At 33.5% G+C, this 20,298-nt stretch overlaps 1 protein-coding gene across 1 annotated transcript in view; it reads left to right on the top strand.

Moving 5' to 3' along the window:
• The first annotated feature begins 14,485 nt into the window (after nt 1–14,485).
• LOC111716564 (uncharacterized) overlaps nt 14,486–20,298 on the top strand; it is a 17,815-nt gene continuing 12,002 nt past the window's right edge. Inside the window, exons 1-3 of the mRNA XM_023492050.1 lie at nt 14,486–14,552; nt 15,110–15,195; nt 16,787–16,873. Coding sequence (XP_023347818.1) covers nt 16,803–16,873 — 71 coding nt within the window. The 5' untranslated portion in view covers nt 14,486–14,552; nt 15,110–15,195; nt 16,787–16,802. The remainder of the gene's footprint in view (nt 14,553–15,109; nt 15,196–16,786; nt 16,874–20,298) is intronic.

The raw sequence follows: 20,298 nt of genomic DNA, 5'->3' as shown, positions 1-20,298 counted from the left end.
TCATGCTAATCTCGTTGAAAACCTGTGTTTTGTTTGTTGGGCAGTGCAAGATCTTGCATATTTCTACCGTGTTAAAATCGAGTAATGCAATGCCAGAATTTTTAGATTTTAATATTCGTAATTATCACGTTTAATATATTTGAGATAATTCTAAAGTTCAATTCTCGTCGTTTTTTCACATGTTGTGCTTGTGGCAAAGATGCCAGTGCATAATCTCACATATTCCCAAAGTGTTAATCATGAGTAATGGAATGCCAGAATATCTAGATTTTAATTCTTGTAAATATCACGCGTAACATATTTGAGATATCATGGGAAGAACTTCATGTTTCCTTTTTAATAGAGTTGCAAAATCACAACACTTGGTGTCTCTGCTCATCTTTTAGAAACTAAAAGTTTATTGTAGTAATATGAAATATTTTAACTGACATAAATTTTTCAGATTACAACAAGCCTGAGCAGAGTATAGAAAAGTTTCACATTGAATTTAGAATTGTATTTCTTTACAACCCCTTTTTAGAATATCAATCTTTTAGATATAGAAAGGAAGGAGCATTCTTATAATTATGAACACATTAACATAATTGAACATTATTTAGACTTGAAATATCACTTTGTGAAAAGAAATGATTAAAGTTTTCATGTTCGAAATGTTTAATGTTGAAGAATATACGAATAAATTCAAAGAAAATAAGAAATTCAATTTAATAATGAAAACGAATTAATCGATTTTAGCATTGATTTATTGACAAATTTCTTATGAGAAATATGTTCCTAACCATTTAATTAGATTACTGTATAATTTTTACTTTATTTTTCGTTGTTGTTATTCAATAATAAAAAAATAATAATAATAAAAAAATGCTTTTTGATGATCCAAAAATTCAGCAAATGAAACCCTATAAATTTTTTTGCTGCTCCGTGCAAACAGTTCTTTCTGGGGAAAATATTATTCAGGAAAAGGGGAAATATTTTTCAAGAATTACGGAACTTAAGCTTTTTAATAAAACATAACTCATTGTTTGAAATATCTAAGATCTACAACATCAGGCTGCACAGATATAAAGATTTTAATTTTGATTTTGTGGCAAAATTTCATTTCCTTTACAACTCCGATATAAAATTAACAAATATATGTTCTAAACCAAGTAAAGCATATATGGTATGAAAGATACAATGTTCTTAAATATAGATAAAAAACTAATCATAACTTTTGTCAAAATAGCGTTATTAGGGGGTGGGAGGGGGGGTATAGCACAAACAAATGCGGCGCACAAAAGGAGCCCCCCCCTCTCCTACCCTAAAGCGCTTGTACACCCCTGACCCTTCCGTAAATTCTAAAAATGAAAATATCCCGCATATTTTTCTATTGCTATAAATTATTGGTACATTAAAAGATGTAGGAAACTAATCTTGTATGATTACGGAAATGTAATTTTTTTTATTAGTTACTTCTAGGTCTCAGTCCTGTAATTTCTATTTAATCAGCATTCTCCTGGAGGTTTTTTTTAAATGGTGCAAAAAAAGTCGTCAAATCAAAAAGTGTCTTCAGATTGTTAATCAGGATAAAATGTTATTTTTTAAATAAAAACTACTATAATGATAAAATTACTTTCATAAAAAAATTGCTAAACTCATATTTTCATCTACACTTTTCTGTGTAAAAAGGAAAAACGGTAAGTAGTTTTTATAATTTAAAAGATACACTTTAGGTACTGCCACAAATATAAACTTTTTTCTATCAACGTGCATTGGTTCCAATTTCCAGTTAAAATGGTAGTACCTCTTTGATTTTCAAAAATTCAGAGTGCCTCTTTTGTCTTCGTTAAAACAATTTGTTTTAAAGATTTCAAAACTTACAACTAAAACTTATTACCGTTTTTACAAAGAAAAACAAAGTTACTTACAATTTTATCGATTCTTTTGGCAAAAAAAGGTCATTGAGTTTCTATTTTTCTTTATGATCTATTTAAGTTTTTTCTATTAAAATATGGAAAATATGAATAAAATCCACTGGATTTATTCGATTTACTGCCAATTTTACAAATATTTAAAAATTTCTGAACTTTTTAATACAAACATATCAACATTCTTTTTGTGAATTAGGCATTCACTTATTTAAATTAAAAGTCCATTTAAATTTAATAAGGAATAGGTATTATTTATGTATTGAAGAATTTACAAATTTATTATCTAACTATCATTATTCAAACAATATCAAAAAACGAAAACAAAGTTAATAATTCATTTTACAATTATCGATTTTTTTTTCTCAATATTTCTTTACAATTTTAGCACTATATTAATTTTGTCAATGACATAAGAAGTGCCTGGCTACCAGATTCTAAGTGCCATACTAGCTGGACTGCATGTGATTAGAAGTGCCTGATTAGAACTGCCTGACAGCATGATTGTGAATCCACAATAAATTGTTCGCTTTTAGTTCTTTATCCATACTAAAGGAAAAATATCAAAGGTTAGTAAAAAATATTGTAATAATCAGCAGAGGCAGCTGTAGGGGAAGGAAGAAGCATCCCCCTCCCCCCTTAAAAATTGGGGGAGGAAGAGATAGCCCATCTAGATCATAAATTCAGATTTTCAAGAATAGATTTAAAACAATTATTTAATCACTCAAAATCAAGAGTTTTTTATTTAGATGTTTTAAAATCCAAAATTTGGTAGCACCTCTTCCCTTCCCAGCCCCAGCTTGTCATGGTTTTGACATAAAAATGACTAAATTCCCTGTATACAATTCCAGGGGGGATTATATATGATTTCTTTTAGGAACATATCACATTTTTTATAAGCAAATTCTTAGTTTGAGCTAAAACACATACAATGTTGATCATAACATTTGTTCTTAAAGGAAAAATAAAAGGGGGTACAGGATGAAACCTGAGAATCTCAGGAGTTGAACAATATAAGACATCTATCTGATGTTCCTATCTCGAGAAATTGATATAAAACTGTGTTAAAATTATACGAATATTCATATATATACAATTTTGTATAACAGTAGTAGGTTTAAACAGATCATATTTAAATCTGTGTACTGTACTGGGAGGAAATCTGTGCACTGTACTGAGAGTATATCTGTACTGTACTGGGAAGATATCTGTGAACTGTACTTGGAGGATATCTGTGATCTATGTACTGTACTGGGAGGATATCTGTGTACTGTACTGGGAAGATATCTGTGTAATGTACTGGAAGGATTTTTGTGTACTGTACTGCAAGCATGTCTGAGTACTGTACAATACTGAGAAGAAATCATTGCACTGTATGGGAAGAATATCTGTGTACTGTACTGGGATGATATAGGTGTACTGTACTGTAAGAATATCTTTGAACTGTACTGGGAGTACTGTACAGTGTACAGGGAGGGTATAGCGCTGCAACATTTTAAAGCCGACTCAGAATTCTCATAGCAGTCTGGATCTATTTGTATCCTTGGAAGTACAGAACACTTATTTCATGACCATTTAATTTTAGAGGAATTTCTGGTGTATACCTTGTTTGTGGGGTTTACAGGTTAGTTGACAAAGTGATAAAAAGAAAAGTGAAATAATCCTAGAAAAGAGCTCCCCCCCCTGCCCTCTACTCATAAAAGAGACTGTATGCGTAATTTAATGGGACCTTCCACTTAAAGAGGGGCATCCTGATTCATAACAGTATCCCTTTTAAACCGAAAACTGATCAAATATGATAAACTTTTCCTTATTTTTCCACAGAAACGCTTGTTAGTGTTGACCACTTTGATTGCAAGCTGTTTTCTATTTAGGGAATTAATCCGATTTCTTATAGATTAAATTCCGATTTTTTAAAGATTAGATTTTGATTTTTTAAAGATTAAAATCCGATTTTTTAAAGATTAAAATCAGATTTTTAAGATTAAAAACATGAATGTATAATTCTTGATTTTATTTTAAGAATTCATTATCTGCTCCAACTGGTGAGTCTGGTCAGCTCATCAAAACATAAAACATATTTATGTATTTTCAAAATGGTTACCTGTATGATCCATGTCCATTGATACAGCACCTTCTAGGAACGATGTAGCTTCTATCCATTTATTCCTTGAGGTCTCAGCTTCATGCCTTCAGGTACATATTTGAAGTGTCCCTCAGTGTTATGGTATCTGCTCTTACACTTCTTGCAGAATGTCTTCTGACCCAATTTTGTACAATCAGCGTGCTTGTGGTTCTGGCTGCAGTACTTACATACTACAATTCTGCAGTCACGCATATAATGAGATGCTCCACACTTGAAACAGACTGGAGTTCTGGGTTGGGTTTGTTGAACTGCATTAACATTTGGATCAGACTGGGCCGATTTTACTCGCTGCTGAAACTGGATGACTGAGTCGCAAAGGGTATTCCACTGGAACGGAACAGAAATCACTATAGACGCTGTCAGTCTAGCTAACTCTGAGGAACATAAACCCTCAACTATCTTCTTAGGCAGGAGAGACGCTTGTGACATTGTCCATCCTTAACTTGGCCCGTAGGCCGTATCGCGAACTCTCTGTAGGTATGATTGAACCAACTCTGAAGTACTTTGACGGAAACCTTTGTATATGTTCATCATGGCTTCATCCTTGGAGACAGGGCTGTGAACTATTGTTGTTATAAGTTGCAGCAAGTTTAGATAAGAGTAGGAGTCTTTCTGGGCTTCTTGACCGACATCTAGCGCCAGGAGACGTTGTTTCAAGCTAGTTGAACAGCTATTTTAAATCACAGCTATGCGGCCCACCCTGCTTGAAATGAAGAATTTATCAAACACGTCAGAGAAGTGGACAGACCAGAACTTGAGAGACTTTGTAGAGAAATCCTTCTGCTGTATGTTTTCTACAACTCGGGAGATAATCTTTGCTTCGGACTCCGTCAACTCGTTCCATGGCATAGGGGACACTGCTTCATCAATAACCAGGGTTTGAGTCTTAAGCAGTTCCTGCACTTTCGACTTGTCATCTTGCTTTTGCCAGTTGATTCTTGCTTCCCTGGACAGGGTTGTGGTTAACGACTTCTTAACCGACTCATCAATGTTTGGAATCAGCTCCACTGCGTTTTCAAACTGCTCAACTTGGGACGCTATTGGATCGCGCGACACCGGTAAGAATACCTCTCTTAGCCAGCTGAGAAACCAATCAGGTCTAACCCCAGGTCCCCGCTGTTCAGGGACATCGTTCTCCATCCTAGGATATAAGAATGGAGTAGGGGTGAATAGTACGTTGGAAATTAAAAAACATTTTGTCTGTCTGTGTTCTTAACATGTTATCTTAACTCGTGTCAAATTAACTGCGTCAATCTGTCGAACAAAATGTTAAAGCTTGATGAAAATATTTGCGCCATACTCATAAACTTATAATTGATTAAACAAAATAGAAATAATGTCGTTTTACCTTAGAATTATCAGTTAAATGTTCACAATTTGAAAAGTAACAGGTAACTATGCTGTATACTGAGTTGGCGTCTATTTTCAATGCCGCGGTTTTGCGCAAGCTTACCGATAGAACTCTAGCATTCGGTTAGGGTGCACCGAAATGTTAGAAAACTATTTCGCCGAATATTATTAAAATCGAGTGTTGCTATTTGGGCTTCCAATTTTTAAACTTGTCACCATATTGTATATGAAAGAAAAATGAATCAAGACAACTACTCATATTATTAAATATTCGACGAGTCGGTTTAACTTACAGTTTATTATTTACAAAGATACAAAAACTAAAAAGATGATACTATACGAATCAAATATTATGGATTGAAGTAGTTTCAGAGTGATGGGAATCTTCAAGGGAACCTCTGTTTAAGGGAGCTGATGATCAACTAACTCCTCTCCCTCCCTTTCGCTCCACCCTGGGCTCTCATTTAACCCTAGTTCCCCAGGAGCTGGCCGGCTAGCCCCCCCAGCCCCCGTGCTTCTGGAATAACGGAACTTTCAGCTTGGCTTGGGTTATTTATAGAATTCACATGCAAACTTAAATAAATCCGTTAGGATTCAAAATAGGATTCAAAAGTCCAACCGAAGGGTATAAAGGGGGGGGGAGTTATGCCTCTAGCCAGCTATGATCTCAGCAATCTAAAACGATCCTTGAATCGCTGATCGTAAAAGATCAACAAAATCACCCATTGTTACAATATCCTGTTGTACGTTGTGGATACACTGTTAGTTGAAGATTTAAACTTTTTGATTTTTGGACTTTTAGGGAACTTGTTAAGCTTAATTTTTATCTTTAGTTTTTGTCTAAAATTAACAGAGTACAAGGAGCGGCGGATGCCATCTTTTTAAGATATCCTGTTGTACGTTGTGGATACACTGTTAGTTGAAGATTTAAACTTTTTGATTTTTGGTCTTTTGGGGGACTTGTTAAGCTTAATTTTTATCTTTGGTTTTTGTCTAAAATTAACAGATTACAAGGAGCGGCGGATGCCATCATTTTAAGATATCCTGTAGAACGTTGTGGATACACTGTTAGTTGAAGATTTAAACTTTTTGATTTTTGGTCTTTTAGGGCTAAGTAAAGAGTGATAACTTTTAAAATGTTTAAACCAAGATCGAAGTCGATTGGCCGTAGTCCCAGTAGATTGTTTAGCTCAGAAAGAAAGGAATAATTGGAAAAATATAACACATCGGATGACCTTAGTAATCAAAATGATGACAATCCTTTACTGGATGAAACAGATAAGCTTGAAAGGATTGGTATCTTGAGTGATTTTACAAATGAATTGGACAAAAAATCCATTTGCGGTAATAATCTAGATATTATAGTTAAGAATATTTTTGACAAATATAACACAAATAATAAATCTAATACCGCTTCTCAGATATTTTTGAGCTTAAATAAATGCCGAGACTGTGTTAATATTTCTCCAAAAAAACTTGAGTTCTACAAAAAAGAAAATTGACATTGATCGTCTTTCAAAATATCAAAGAATATTTCAAAACATTCCCATGTTTGATAATGCACAGGAATTCTCAATCCGTGATTTATTATGCAATCTCAATCAAATTTGTGAAGGTCTTGGTTTTGAAGTAAATAGAAATGAATTTGAAATTCTTCTAAATCAAAAACTGTCCGCTAAGGTTAAAACAGCAATAAGATCGTATAATGTTTCTAGTTTAGAAGATTTTTACAATACCTTGATAAATATTTATGACCGGGATTACACGAAACGTGAGGCTTTCAGTGCATTAATGAATAATAAAAAATCATTTAATAACCTAAAAGATTTTACCACAGATATATTAAAATTATTATCATTAAGTCAGAAGGACATTGAGGAGCAGGCAAACATATTTGTTCACGCTTGTGAAAATGTGATTCCAACAAGGATTTTTGAGAAACTCATAGATTACGTCGATACTTTTGAATCTTTAAATGAAGGAAAACACCCACTTTTACCTAATATAATTGATGTATTATATAAATACAAACTTGAAATCAATGCTTATTTAGGAAAAACCCATAAATCAAAAGCGAATACTTTTAATATGCTTCAAACCACAGAAGATATCAGTATAAATCAGGAACGTTTTTGCACAATATGTGAAAAACCTGGTCATGAATATAATAATTGTTTTAAAACTAAAACATGCCAAAATTGTTTCAAACAAGGACACATTGATAAATATTGTAAAAACTAGCTTCTTTCCTCTGTCTTCTCTACTCTCTACTCTCTACTCTCTACTCTCTACTCTCTCAAAAAAAAAATATAATCACAAAAAACAGAAAATAAATTAAAGAAAGATTTATTTTTTACCTAATTTACTACAAGACTTTTTTCAAACAGTACTGCATTCTAGGAACCTTATTGGGTTCGTTTAAGTCCATGAAAGCCTTTAGATGTTTAAACTGGATTCGTAAATTGGTTTTATAACAAAAAATATCTCGGCAAAGGACTCTTTAAACGAAATAAATTGAATGAGGTTTCACGATCTGAAGCAGTATATGGAGGACGACATTCAGAACTGTCTACCAGCTGTCATGTTTTGAAGGACGCGCTGTACGTATCTTCTCCTTCAGAAGAAATTAATGGGATGAGCTGTTAAACATTTGAGAGGAAATCTTGAATACTTAATCTCAATATCCACTTTGCGGTTAGACCCTGAATGAGCGGTACGTCATCTAATCGTAGTCATCTGGTTTTCCTGTTCTCCTCTGAATTTTCTTGATCTTTCTCTCACTTAATGATACTCTGTCAGATGAATAACAATCCTAAAATATTAATTTATATTAAAATAACAAACATATTTTTATATAATTTTATTTCTGACAAAATGGTTTTTAGTTTATATTAGTTTAATTATATATAAATCAAAATAATAATTAAAATAAATTTAAATGAAATGGATCAATGAAGTTTGAGATTTAATATTTTACATATGAGGGTTTCGCATCATGATTATATGTTTCTGCTATAGGAAGTATTACATTTCTATATATTGAGAAAATAAACTGGCCATTTATTACTTAATAAATAACATAATGTTTTAACTTCCCCTTTTTAAACAAATGCATATTTTTAAAGGACCAATACAGCCAACCCAAAAGAAACCTTTGCAGCAAAGTTAAAAAATAGTATAAGGGAAAGGCTTATATTTAATTTAAAATGTTTAAACCCTACATTTTTGATTAAAGCAAAAGTACTAGGAAAAANATTAATAAAAAAAAAACCCGGTCCCTTTATCCCTTGTATTTAGGACTGGTATAACACAACCTGACCCCCCCCCTACCCATCCCAGACCACCCCACCCTCTCCTCTACTGGACTAAAATAAACTTCAGGGTGTCCCGCATCATAGTAGACCGTTTATAAGTCTAGATTATAATTTATTGAAATAATCAAAAATAAAATTTTAATTTTGAAAAATAAATAAAACTTAATTTAAAGTAATGTACCCTAACATACTGGTGTTGTATAAATCCAATTTTTTAGAATCCCAATCAGCTTCATATTCTCGATCATATAATTGACTTCTTCGTCTGTTCGATTATTTGCATCAAACTCTGAATCGTTGAAATTGGGTACAATATTACTAATCAGTTGATCTTGGTAATATTCGTCTCCACTGGTATATATTGATCTAGTTTTATCTTCTTTTTGGAATAGTTGTGTCAAACTCTATTGGACTGGTATCAACTAAATTCCGTTCGGTATAAACCTGGTAAGTAGAAGACTCGGTTGTAGGGTCAAATCTAGTTTGGTTTAAATACTCAGAATATCTGTCAAGTAATTCTTTAGCGGACATGATGACTTAAACTAAACACACATGATTTAAAAAGAATCTTTGGAAAAATGTAATTGCTGTTTTAAATACATAAAAAAAAAAAAACATTTTAATTTTATTTCTAGATATCTGTGACCGTTTCATTTTTATCAACATGCCCTATACAGAAGATATATTACTCCTGGGTTCCTCTCCTTGCAATCAAGTTTCAAGATGTATTCAAGAATAAGGGCTGAATATTGACTCTATTTTATTTAAAGGGAAAATTTCATTAGAAAAAATAAAAAAACAAATTAATTAAAAATAATAGGTCTTATAAAAAAAAAATCTTTTTCATTTCCGGGAATAATTTGTACCCTTCAAAATTGCATAAAACCCAAAGGGGTTCCCATGTATGCCTAAAACCATTTGCACTGCAAGAATGTATTAATATTTATCAACATTTATTAGAAATTCTGGAACCATTTAAAGATCATTTGATATTTTTGGAACCCCCCCCCCCTAGAGCTACCAAAAAAATTGAGAACTCCGATAATTGCTTATTTTTCGATGCTGAATGCAAAAATAGATTCCGCACTGTAATTAATAGCCTTTCTAGAAAAATTAATGTAGGAGTTTTAACTTGTTCTACAATTCTTTGTTTTTTTTCTTTTAACTTTTAACAGTGCTTTCCAAAGCTTTCCTACCTTCCATTCATATAAGTCCTTTAAGTATTAGTGCTTTGCAACCTGACAGTTTTTTTCTACAGTGGGATTATTATGATGATTTGTTTTATGAAAACCTTATAATTCCATTTCCAATTTGTGATGAAAACAGATGTTATTACTTTTCAAAAAATGGATTTGGAAATGAAACTGGATTCTATGATTCAGGAAGGTGCACATATATTGTTGAGAATGAATATTACTGTAACTTTAAAAAAAAAAGAAATAATGTTTTGCGCTGAATATAAACACGATTGTGAAATTGTCAAAAGTACAATGACATTTCATGATCCATTAGTCCTTAACGATACACACACTTTGCTGTTTACAAAGAATCCTACAATTATAAAAAAATGATTTATTTATTGAAAATCTTGATTTGTTAACTAATTATATAGTATCTTTTAATCTGAATACAACGTTTTTTATAATTGCCGGGATTGCAATTTTTAGCCTTGCAAGTCTAATTATTATATTTACAACAATCCTAGCTGTCAAAAAGTGTAAAAAACAAAATAAAAACACTGCAATAAGAATTAACAGATCTAGAATTTATTACAGTGCTTTTAGACAGCAAACTTCTTCGCTGTAATTTTAAATGTATATAATCTGTAGTATTTAGTTATATTTTTAAACATATTTTTGGGACATCTTTATTGTAAATAATAACAATTTTTTATATATATATATATATCACAATAATGGCTTACATTTATAAACACAAAAAGAACAAAAATAATAATATTTGATAAGGGAAACAAAAAAAACCTATAAAACTGGGTAATAAATGTAAAATAATTTTATTTGTTAATCTTAAGTTGTATAAAGTAGTAAACATTTATTCTCCATTTTTTTCTTTCTTTTTTGAGTATCATGGGTTTATATCTCTATTTGATTTATTTTTTTTTACTCATTTTCTTTACAAAGAAAATTAACCTTTACTTTTTAGAAACTTTAGACCAGGATCTTTGTTTCAACATAGGGTTCTCTGATTGTAATGAAAACTTCTGTAGATGAGTATTGGTATACAGATGAGATTTGATAATAAATCTGCTGGACTCGAGAATTAGAAGAAGACAAGGGAAAAATTTTACCCTTATATAGTTGTGAATAGAAAAAACAGGATGTATTTCCACTGACCTAGAGTCAGGTTTTTCTATAGCTGTATAGCACACAACTTCAGTTTTAACCTTATATAGTTGTGAATAGAGAAAACAGGATGTATTTCCACTGACCTAAAGTCAGGTTTCTCTATAGCTGTATAGCACACAACTTCTATATTTCCGCTGTCTGGTTGCAATCATATAAATAGTTTGTAAACTAGTAAAAGCCTCTCTGTTAAAAAGTTACCATGATCAGTGAATAAACGTCCATTACTCAAACTACTCTTTCAAGTAAGTCATCTTTTTTCATAGAAGTGTTAATGAGAATGAAAAAGAGGTTTTTTTAGTCTTTTATTGAAGTACGTTTTTGAAGTTACTCAAGTGGTCACATTTTAAAGCACTTAAGGCAATTGGAGAAAATGATTAGGATAAAAGCTTACAAACTTTGACTTTAGAATACAATGCTACTTAACATTACTTTATGTAGGGAAATATACCTGACTCATCTGTCCCTGTTGACACAATTCAAGCCAGACAACCCCTCCCCCCACATATGCTGGAGGAAGAACCCAACCTGATAATAGACTTATGTCACAAGCAGACCATGTTCATATCAGAAGACAGTTCCATGGGTAGAGCCAACCTACTGAGGAGATACAGCCTGGTGATATTGTTTATAGGGTGGTGCTCCCTGTAGTAGGCAACTCAAGGAAACTCCAATAGCAATGGAGCAGACTGTTGACAGTTATTCAAAAAGATTAACAATGCAATGTTTAAAGTAAGGGAAACAAACCCTGTGAGGTTGTAGCTCCGGTTGGCCAAAAGACTATGCCAAAAAGGTGTTCATATGTTGAACAAGTTACCCTGACTACCAAGAGAAGTAATGAATCAACTTCATGACAAGTTGGCAGTAACCTATCTCCCATTATAGAGTCAGTGATGGAGTGGTCGACCAGTTCTTCCGAGACAATCAAGGTTGCCAGGAGCAAGATGATGCTTAGTCAGATGATTCAACCATCCTCAAGAGAAAAAGTGAAAGACACCACAATAGTATTAGATCCAACAACAGTGAAAAATTTACAAGCCAGATATTAAGCAAGAACTAAGTATAAGAAAAACAAACAGAAGAAAAATCTGGAAATGAACTTTTCCAATCATTCAATAAATCAATCAATCAATTAATCAATAGCTCTCTGGAGAATAGGAGCAAGAGTAGCTCACCAGAGCAGAATTTAAACAGACACTTCAACACAGACGATATAGAAAATGGAGAATTAACAGCAATGTTACAAGATCAAATAATGACAGAGGATCAACTGACCTCAGCAACCTCTCAGATAGCAGAACCAGAAATTGAACCTGAACAACAGAAAAAGCCAACTGTAGAGTTAAAAATTACAGTGAAACCAACTGAGTTGACAAACACATCTACAAGGTTGAGGAAGCAGAGGATCTAGCAGAGTAACCAAACCAGTGCATAAGTTTGACCCTTTCCCTCCATTCAGAATGCCCAGATCGCCCAAGAAGTACAAGATTTCTGAGAATGCCATAGACAATGATGAACACAGGAAGTAAAATAAAAGCTAGAAAATCAAAAGCTTGGAACATCCATTCTGCCCTGAAAGATTCATTGGAGAGAAGACCCCAATGAGTAAGACCTCCAAGGTGCTACACATCATGAGAGAGTTTAATATCAACCAGGACTAGAGCAGCAACTTTAGGAAAACTGCAATGTACAGTGAGTATCAAAAACAATAAGTCAGTAGTAGACAGTAGGTCAGAATTTAGAGTAGAAAGTAGAAAAGGAAGTAGGTCGAAAAGCAGGTCAGGAAGTAGGGAAAGTAGGGAAGACAAAAATGAAAAAAAAAGAAGGGGTAAATTTTATTGTGAAGTGGTATCCAAAGTTCTCACCCCAGACAGAAGCCTTACATTCGCCAGCAATGCATATGTTCAATAATAACTGTATATTTCTTCAGCACAGAAAATGAGAAAGCTTAGGGAAGCTGATCAACCTGGATGCATGTGCAAGGATGGATGGAAGGTCATGAACCCAATCACCCACCACTTCATCTAGACTGAACAAACACCAGCTCCAATATATGTATTAAGACCATGTCCATTAAGACAAGAGGATACATATGTGTACAATTAAGATACATTAGGGCCCCTTGCATTAAATAGCTGTTGCTACAGTTCAGGAAAAGAACAACATCTTTAAAAAATTGAAGGAGGATACTAAGAATTCAGATGAACTTCTTAAAGACAGAATTTTTTACTGACTCACAATTAAATTTTTTTTCTTACAGTTAGATAAAATTCTTACTTTTGTATTAAAACCTATAAAAAACTATAATCACTTGATAATTTTCTTATGCATTACCATGATAATTGGTAAAGAAATAGTGTTACTAAAAAATCTTCATTACAACCAAAATCTACTCAATGTGGAAATATAGCCCTTTTCTGCGTTTTCATATTATCTTAAGTTAAAAAATATAAGCATTAAAATTGTAATACTTTGAAATCTACGAATAAATTGTTTTCTAAAATATTTATTTATTTACATTTTCTAAATCAATTTCATAACATTGGCTTTCATAACAAAACTGGTTTCTCTACCTCGCATAGTTTAACTGTAACCTTACCCCACCTTGCAGGAATAATAAAAAAATCTGTTTTTTAATGTCATCTTCATATTTTTGATATTCTCTCAGCCTAGTACTTGTTCTGTCTGGATGATGTGCCTTTTCATTTCATTTTCGTAGTTGAGCTAAGTTTTATTAACAAAAGTCAAAAACCATTAATTTTAAAATCATGAATAAAACACATAAGCCAAATTTGAAAAAAAATTAATGGTCGAAAATGAAAAGCAAACAGATTTTTTTATTTAAACAGTAAATTTCGTTTTTTAAAATTTTTCTTCTAAAAATTGCATTAAACTGGTAAAAAACTGGTTATTTATGTTATTTATGTCTTCTTCTGTGTTTGACAAACTGTTTCCACTGTTAATACTACAAAAGACCTAAACAGAACATTCGCATTTAGAGGGTGATGCAGGATTAATGTGTTTTACTCACCATAAGTTTAGAATAATTTTCATCATGTTTAACTTGTAAATATTTCGTTTTGAACAATTGCATTTATAAGTTTCAGTTGAGGCTTCATTCTATTCAACATATATACCTTATCCTTTTCATATTTGATTCTAGAGAAGTAACCAAAGTCTAAGGCTGAGGAGGAAGAGAATTGAATAAGTGCTAAAGTGAAAAGTTTAGAATTTCAAAATTCTGACCTTTTATTTATATGATCAATACTTTTAATCAACATTTTTTAGAATTTGCATGTGTTGGCAATTTGGGCAGATTTTTAATAATCTTCGAACACAAATTCAAATGTGCTTGTCACAGATTTTATGAAAAAAGTGTCTCATAACTAAAACATATATTTAATTAGTTGACAGTTTCCTGGCTGGTAAACCTTTAGATACTTATAAATCTGGGAGTAAACTTATAAATCAGGTGATTTATTTCTAGAGTTGTGAAAAGTCTTAAACTTTTTTTTTTACATATAGTTTCCATCATAGGCAAACTTTGACTATAGTGTAACAAAAGCAAATGTTTTTAAAATTCTTCTATACATAAAGAAATTGAGTATTTGCCACAAACTCTGATTTTGCAATCTCTATATCTTTGCAACCCAGTGTCTTAGATCTAATATATTTCAATCTAGGAATACTGTTAGATCAATAAATCTAAGTTTACAATATCAAAGGTTTTCAAAAACTCAATTCCTTTGAACCCTGAGAGAAAACTGTAATATTGTAAAGTATAATAAAAGCAATATATTCGAACGCCCCCCCCCCTCCCCCAGCCTGTTTAGGGTTTCATAATTATTGTAAACTCTGATTTTTAATCATCCTATCTTTGCAACCTGACATTGTAAACCGTGATACTTCAAACAATGATTTCTATTAGTTTAAATAGTGAGATTTAGATAATATATGTTGTACCATGAGGTTGCAAAGATACATAAATTTGAATGAATTGCAGGAACTCATTACCTATTCAAATATCAGGGTTTAGAGCAGATTGATGTAAAGAACAAAACCGTTCTTATTATTGGTACACAGAAGCCATGGATCGAAGCAATTGTCCTCTCCAAGTAAGAAATATGCTTTTTGCAACTTTTTCTTGATGTATTTCGACCATTTTAAGTATAAATAGAAATTAAATATGAATGTTATAAAAACTATGAGGTTTAAGATTCATACAGTTAAACCCTAAATAAGCCATACAAGAAAGAATTTATGAAATGTCATATTCTTCTCTTTATTAACAATGGAATATTGCAGATATTTAGTTTTTTAATTAAATGATTATATGGAGCTCTTTAAAACTGTTCCCACATATTCATGGCTATTTATTTATTTTCGCAAATACTGAGATATACATAAAATAGTATTAAATCCAATGAAAAATTGTTTAGACAACATTTAATAAATTATTTCGATGTATGGCTCATTTAGTCTGTACAATAGTCTGCATTAATTTATTTTTCTATAATTTCAAATTGCATCAAAGTCTATTCATATTAAAGTTTATTTATGTACTTTAAAAGTCTATTTATATCAAAGTCTAAACATATTAAAGTCTATTTATGTACATGAAAGTCTATTTGTATCAAATTCTGATCATATTAAATTATATTTATGTACTTTAAAGTAAATTTGTATCAAAGTCTAATCATATTAAAGTCTATTTATATAGGTCAAAGTCTGTTTGTATCAAGTCTTATCATAGTAAAGTCTATTTGGATCATAGTCAACTCATATTTTATTCTATTTAAGTATGTTAAAGTCAAATTGTATCAAATTTATCATATAAAAATCTTTTTATGTACGTCAAAGTCTATTTGTGTCAAATCACATTAAAGTGTTATTTATGTACAACAAAGTCTAATCATATTAAAGTCTGTTTATGTACAACAAAGTCTATTTGGATCAAAGTCTAATCAAATTAAAGTCTATTTAAGTATCAAAGTTTATTTGTATCAAATTTTAATCATATTAAATTCTATTTATGTACTTTTAAGTCTATTTGTATTAAAGTCTATTTATGTATGTCAAAGTCAATTTGTATCAAAGTCTGATCAAATTAAAGTCTATTTATTTAAGTCAAAATATATTTGTATCAAAGTCTATTCTTATTAAAGTCTATTTACTTATGTCAAATTATAATTGTATCTAAGTCTTATCATTTTAAAACCTATTTATATGTGTCAAAGTCTATTTGTATCAAAGTCTGATCATATTAAAGTCTATTTATTTAAGTCAAAATATATTTATATTAAACTCTATTCATGTATGTTAAAATCTACTTTCATAAAAGTATGATCACATTCAAGTCTAATTTTATCCAAATCTATTTATATTTAACCCTGTACAGGCTGGGGGTCTGAATCTATGTATAGATGGGGGGAAGGGGGGCGTCCTAGGCCCCTCTAGAAAAAGCTCTTAAAGATTAGGTTTAAAGTTGAAATGCATGTTCATAGCCCAGTTTTTAAAGGCCAGCTCTTTGAACAAAAATTAGATCGGTAGCTTTTATAGTTTGAATGCTAGGGAGGGTAGAAAGAAATATCAAGGGCTTAAAATACAGTTTTTAGTTCAGTAGCTAAATGGCCTCCCCCAGCCTGTTTAAGGTAAAGTATATCTTCATATTGACTAAAGTCAATTTGTGAATAAGTTATTGCCCAGGGATCCAGCACTTGTTATGACTCTTGAGTATGGGATGTTTAAAAGTGAATTTCCAAAATTAGAATTTGTAACTCCAGCAGTTTTCAGGTTGGTTTTTGTTAAACTTTTTAAAAATATTGCGGAAAACTCTTGGAAACCCTTAATTATGATTACTAAATCTCTGAATCCACTGTGAACATTTTAAATTTTCTTGTTAAGCCTCTCTTTTGGATATCTCATGAGAGCTTACTCATTGATTGTGGGAAATATTCTAAATATCTTGGTTTTTGATTGTTCAGTTTCTACAATCTGATACCATAGATAAAACAGTACACAGATTGGAAATGTACATAGAGTACACTAGGAATTGAATTCTCTTCTGGTTCTACTGAGTGTCCCACATCATATCAAATTGTTTAAAGCCTTAAATTGACATTTAAGAGAAAATAAAAAAAACGAGTTATTAAAAGAATACGCATAAGTCTAGGGTTTCCAATGACAAATAAAAAATTTCCTTCCAGAAAATGCCAGATTTTTGAGTATTTTGTGCATATTTGGATGGTAAAGTGTTGAAGTAAATAATAAAAATAATAAATAAACGATCGTTAACAAATTTTTAGGGAGAAAAATTGTTTTAGTTCCAAAAAGACGACTGAAAGAATTCATTTTCCATTTCAAATCAAAAAACTGAAAAAATCGTTATCCTGTGTCAAAATGAAAAACTGAAAACAAAAAATATTTTTCAGTTTCAAAATGAACAACTGAAAATAATCATTTCAATACATAAAGTGGCCTTGTTTCTAGAAAGACCAATTCCTGAGGACATATATAGATAAACATAGATAAAATAGATAACGGAACATAGATAATGAAGATCGTACTAATCATGATAACATAATTTATTACAAATACCCCCGGAAAAGGTGATGAGAGTTATAGTTCAACGGAGTTTTAACTATCTCATTATTTCTTTTCAGACATCCCCAGCACTTGACATCAGGCGTTCAAGTTGAATCAGATCCATCCTAGGTTTCTTCTTGTTCTTCAGACGAGCCCAATTTAAGTTAAGTCTTGTGATTAACACCCCCAACCTGGCCGTAACTTCGTACCATACGACACTGATCACTACAGAGATCACCAACATGCTGTACTTGATAAGCAACATGGTACTTAGGAATGTTTTCATGTACTCAATGTCACGGACCAGAGGTCCAAAGGGGTTTATGGAAGCTAATACTGCCTCGCTCCCTTCTTGAATATGCTTCTTGAGATCCTCAAGGTTCAACCTAGCCATGGTACTACAACCTCCGTAGGAGCAGGGATCCTCAGTACAGAGAACATTGAGTAACCTCTGATGTTGTGAGTGTTGGAATGAGGGTAATTGCTGGTAACTCTCCCAGTCTTGTAATTCCTCCATGGTGTACAGTGTAGTCAGGGTTTCAGCAGGCTTATATGAACTGGAAACCATCGTCCTGGCTGGGGCTTCTACTTGAATTACCCGAGTTGATACAGATATCCAACCAGAAGAAGAAGACTGCAGCAAGGTTGGGTATTTGTCATTACATGGCTGCTTAGAAATGTGGGGAGTAATTACACGGGAATCCAGATCTGCAATGTATTTTCCACCACAAACTAGGACTGGAACACCTCTCATGCAGATAGGGGCCTCTGCAATTGGAACTTTAACCATCCTGCAGGAATACTTGTAGATGATTAGTCCAGTCCTACACACAAACAATCCTGACTCACGATGGACAGGATGGAGATAACATTCCTAACACTCAGCCAAGTTGAACATCCACCACGATCAACACGGTCGGTGAGCTCTCTCTAGGACTGGGAATTTAGGTGCTCTAGGTACTTGAGGGTGGGGATCAGGTCCTGGTCACTTCTCACATCTCTACTTACAATGTCTGGCAGGCCAGCAGCTCTCCTGTCTAAAGTAATGTAGACAGTTCCCAAAGAAGTGTGGTACAAGGTTAACTGAGGACAACCAGGCAACATAAAGACCTCCTTCTTGGTAGTGTTGAACAGCATCACCAGGTCATCAGATATATGCTGGTTCCTTCTGATCTCAAGCTGGCATGACAAATCTTCTTATAAGGACATGAGGCTGGTTGCTCGTCCATTAGGTAGACTGTGGGCCCGTCCAGGCACCAATTTCAGTTACAGTCCGCGGGGAGAGCAATCTTGGAGAACTTAGCAGCGATCTGACCTCCTCTGGTTCTGATGTAGACCTCCCGGAGCATTGAGAACTTGATTTGAGTCAGGACTAAAGACTGATCTGCCAGGGTGCCCTGATTCAACAGGAGGGACATACCCTGGCAGTAGGTATTTGTAGGATGCACAGTGATAGAACCATCCTCTACGTACTGGTAGGGAATGGTTTCGCCAGGAGAGATCTTCATTTTCTTACTATCAGGGGAGTTGTAGGAGCCCTTCTTTGCAACCAGGCATTCTTCCAGGTTCACCTCCTGCTCCGCCTCCACCTCGGGGACATCCATGAACTTCCAATGAGAGTATGCACCACAATATCCCCTTAAACACGGAGATAGTTGCAGTACATACCACACTGGAAAGCTCATGGATGTATTCCTCCCCGAGGATCCAGGCATCATTCATTCTTGCTTGTTTTTCTTCTGTCTTCTTTGTCGGGATGAAACAGTCCTCAGGCAGGTGATAATTGTTGATCATCGTGGGCGTGGTGCAGTCAAACGCATTCATGGAGAATGGAGATTCCCTCCAGTCCATACTCCCCTCAGTCTTCATAACAGATGCAAGAAGTAGAATTAATGTTAAAATAGTCTTGAATATCTTCCCGCTCCAGGAGTTATACTTCCTCCTTGGTATGCTGTGCAACTGACTAACTGAGCAAGATATAGTGTTAGAACTGGCTGCTGTTGTATCTTCGCTCAACCCCGCGGTGGTAACACTGCCCAGGCCTGAGGTACTACTACCCTAGTCTGGTGTGAAGTCTGGCTGTACCGGCGCGGCTGTGTATATTGTCCTGTCTTGCTTGCCCTGTTCCGCTGTCACGGCAGGTGCCTCACATACCGGCAGGAACATGTTGTGGCTGGTATTCGCTGGGGTGACATCATCTTCCAACTGCTCTCTCATTGGTTCATCTCTAGTGGCCCCTCTCTCACGTGTACAGTGAACCAATAGGCAATTTACAGATTTCTTGCATCTCTTTGATTGGTCTTCAATATCCCAGCTGGTATAGTATTCTCCATAACTCACAGGCAGAATGTCATGTAAACTCCGTTTTATCCCCTCTTGCCTCCTCAATTTACCGTTGCTGTGGTTTTCTCCATACCATGCTTGCCCCCTCTTCATCCCTCCCCCTCAGCTTCTCCTGCATATCTATCTTGTTCTCTGGGTTGTTGGTAGGCGCTGCACCTGTAGCTTGGGTTAGAGCTGTCTGGGTCGGTTCTTCTGGGTTTCCTAAGCTGGTATGGGGCTGGTGCTCCGCTCCCCTTTCTTCCCTCCCTGCATTTCAACTTCTCTGTCCAAGTCCAGTGTGGGGTAATCTA

The sequence above is a fragment of the Eurytemora carolleeae genome, unplaced genomic scaffold (genome assembly GCF_000591075.1).
Source record: "Eurytemora carolleeae unplaced genomic scaffold, Eaff_2.0 scaffold2118, whole genome shotgun sequence".
Taxonomy (NCBI): Eukaryota; Metazoa; Arthropoda; class Copepoda; order Calanoida; family Temoridae; genus Eurytemora; species Eurytemora carolleeae.
Note: the sequence above shows the minus strand (reverse complement) of the source record. Positions and strands in the feature narration are given on the sequence as shown.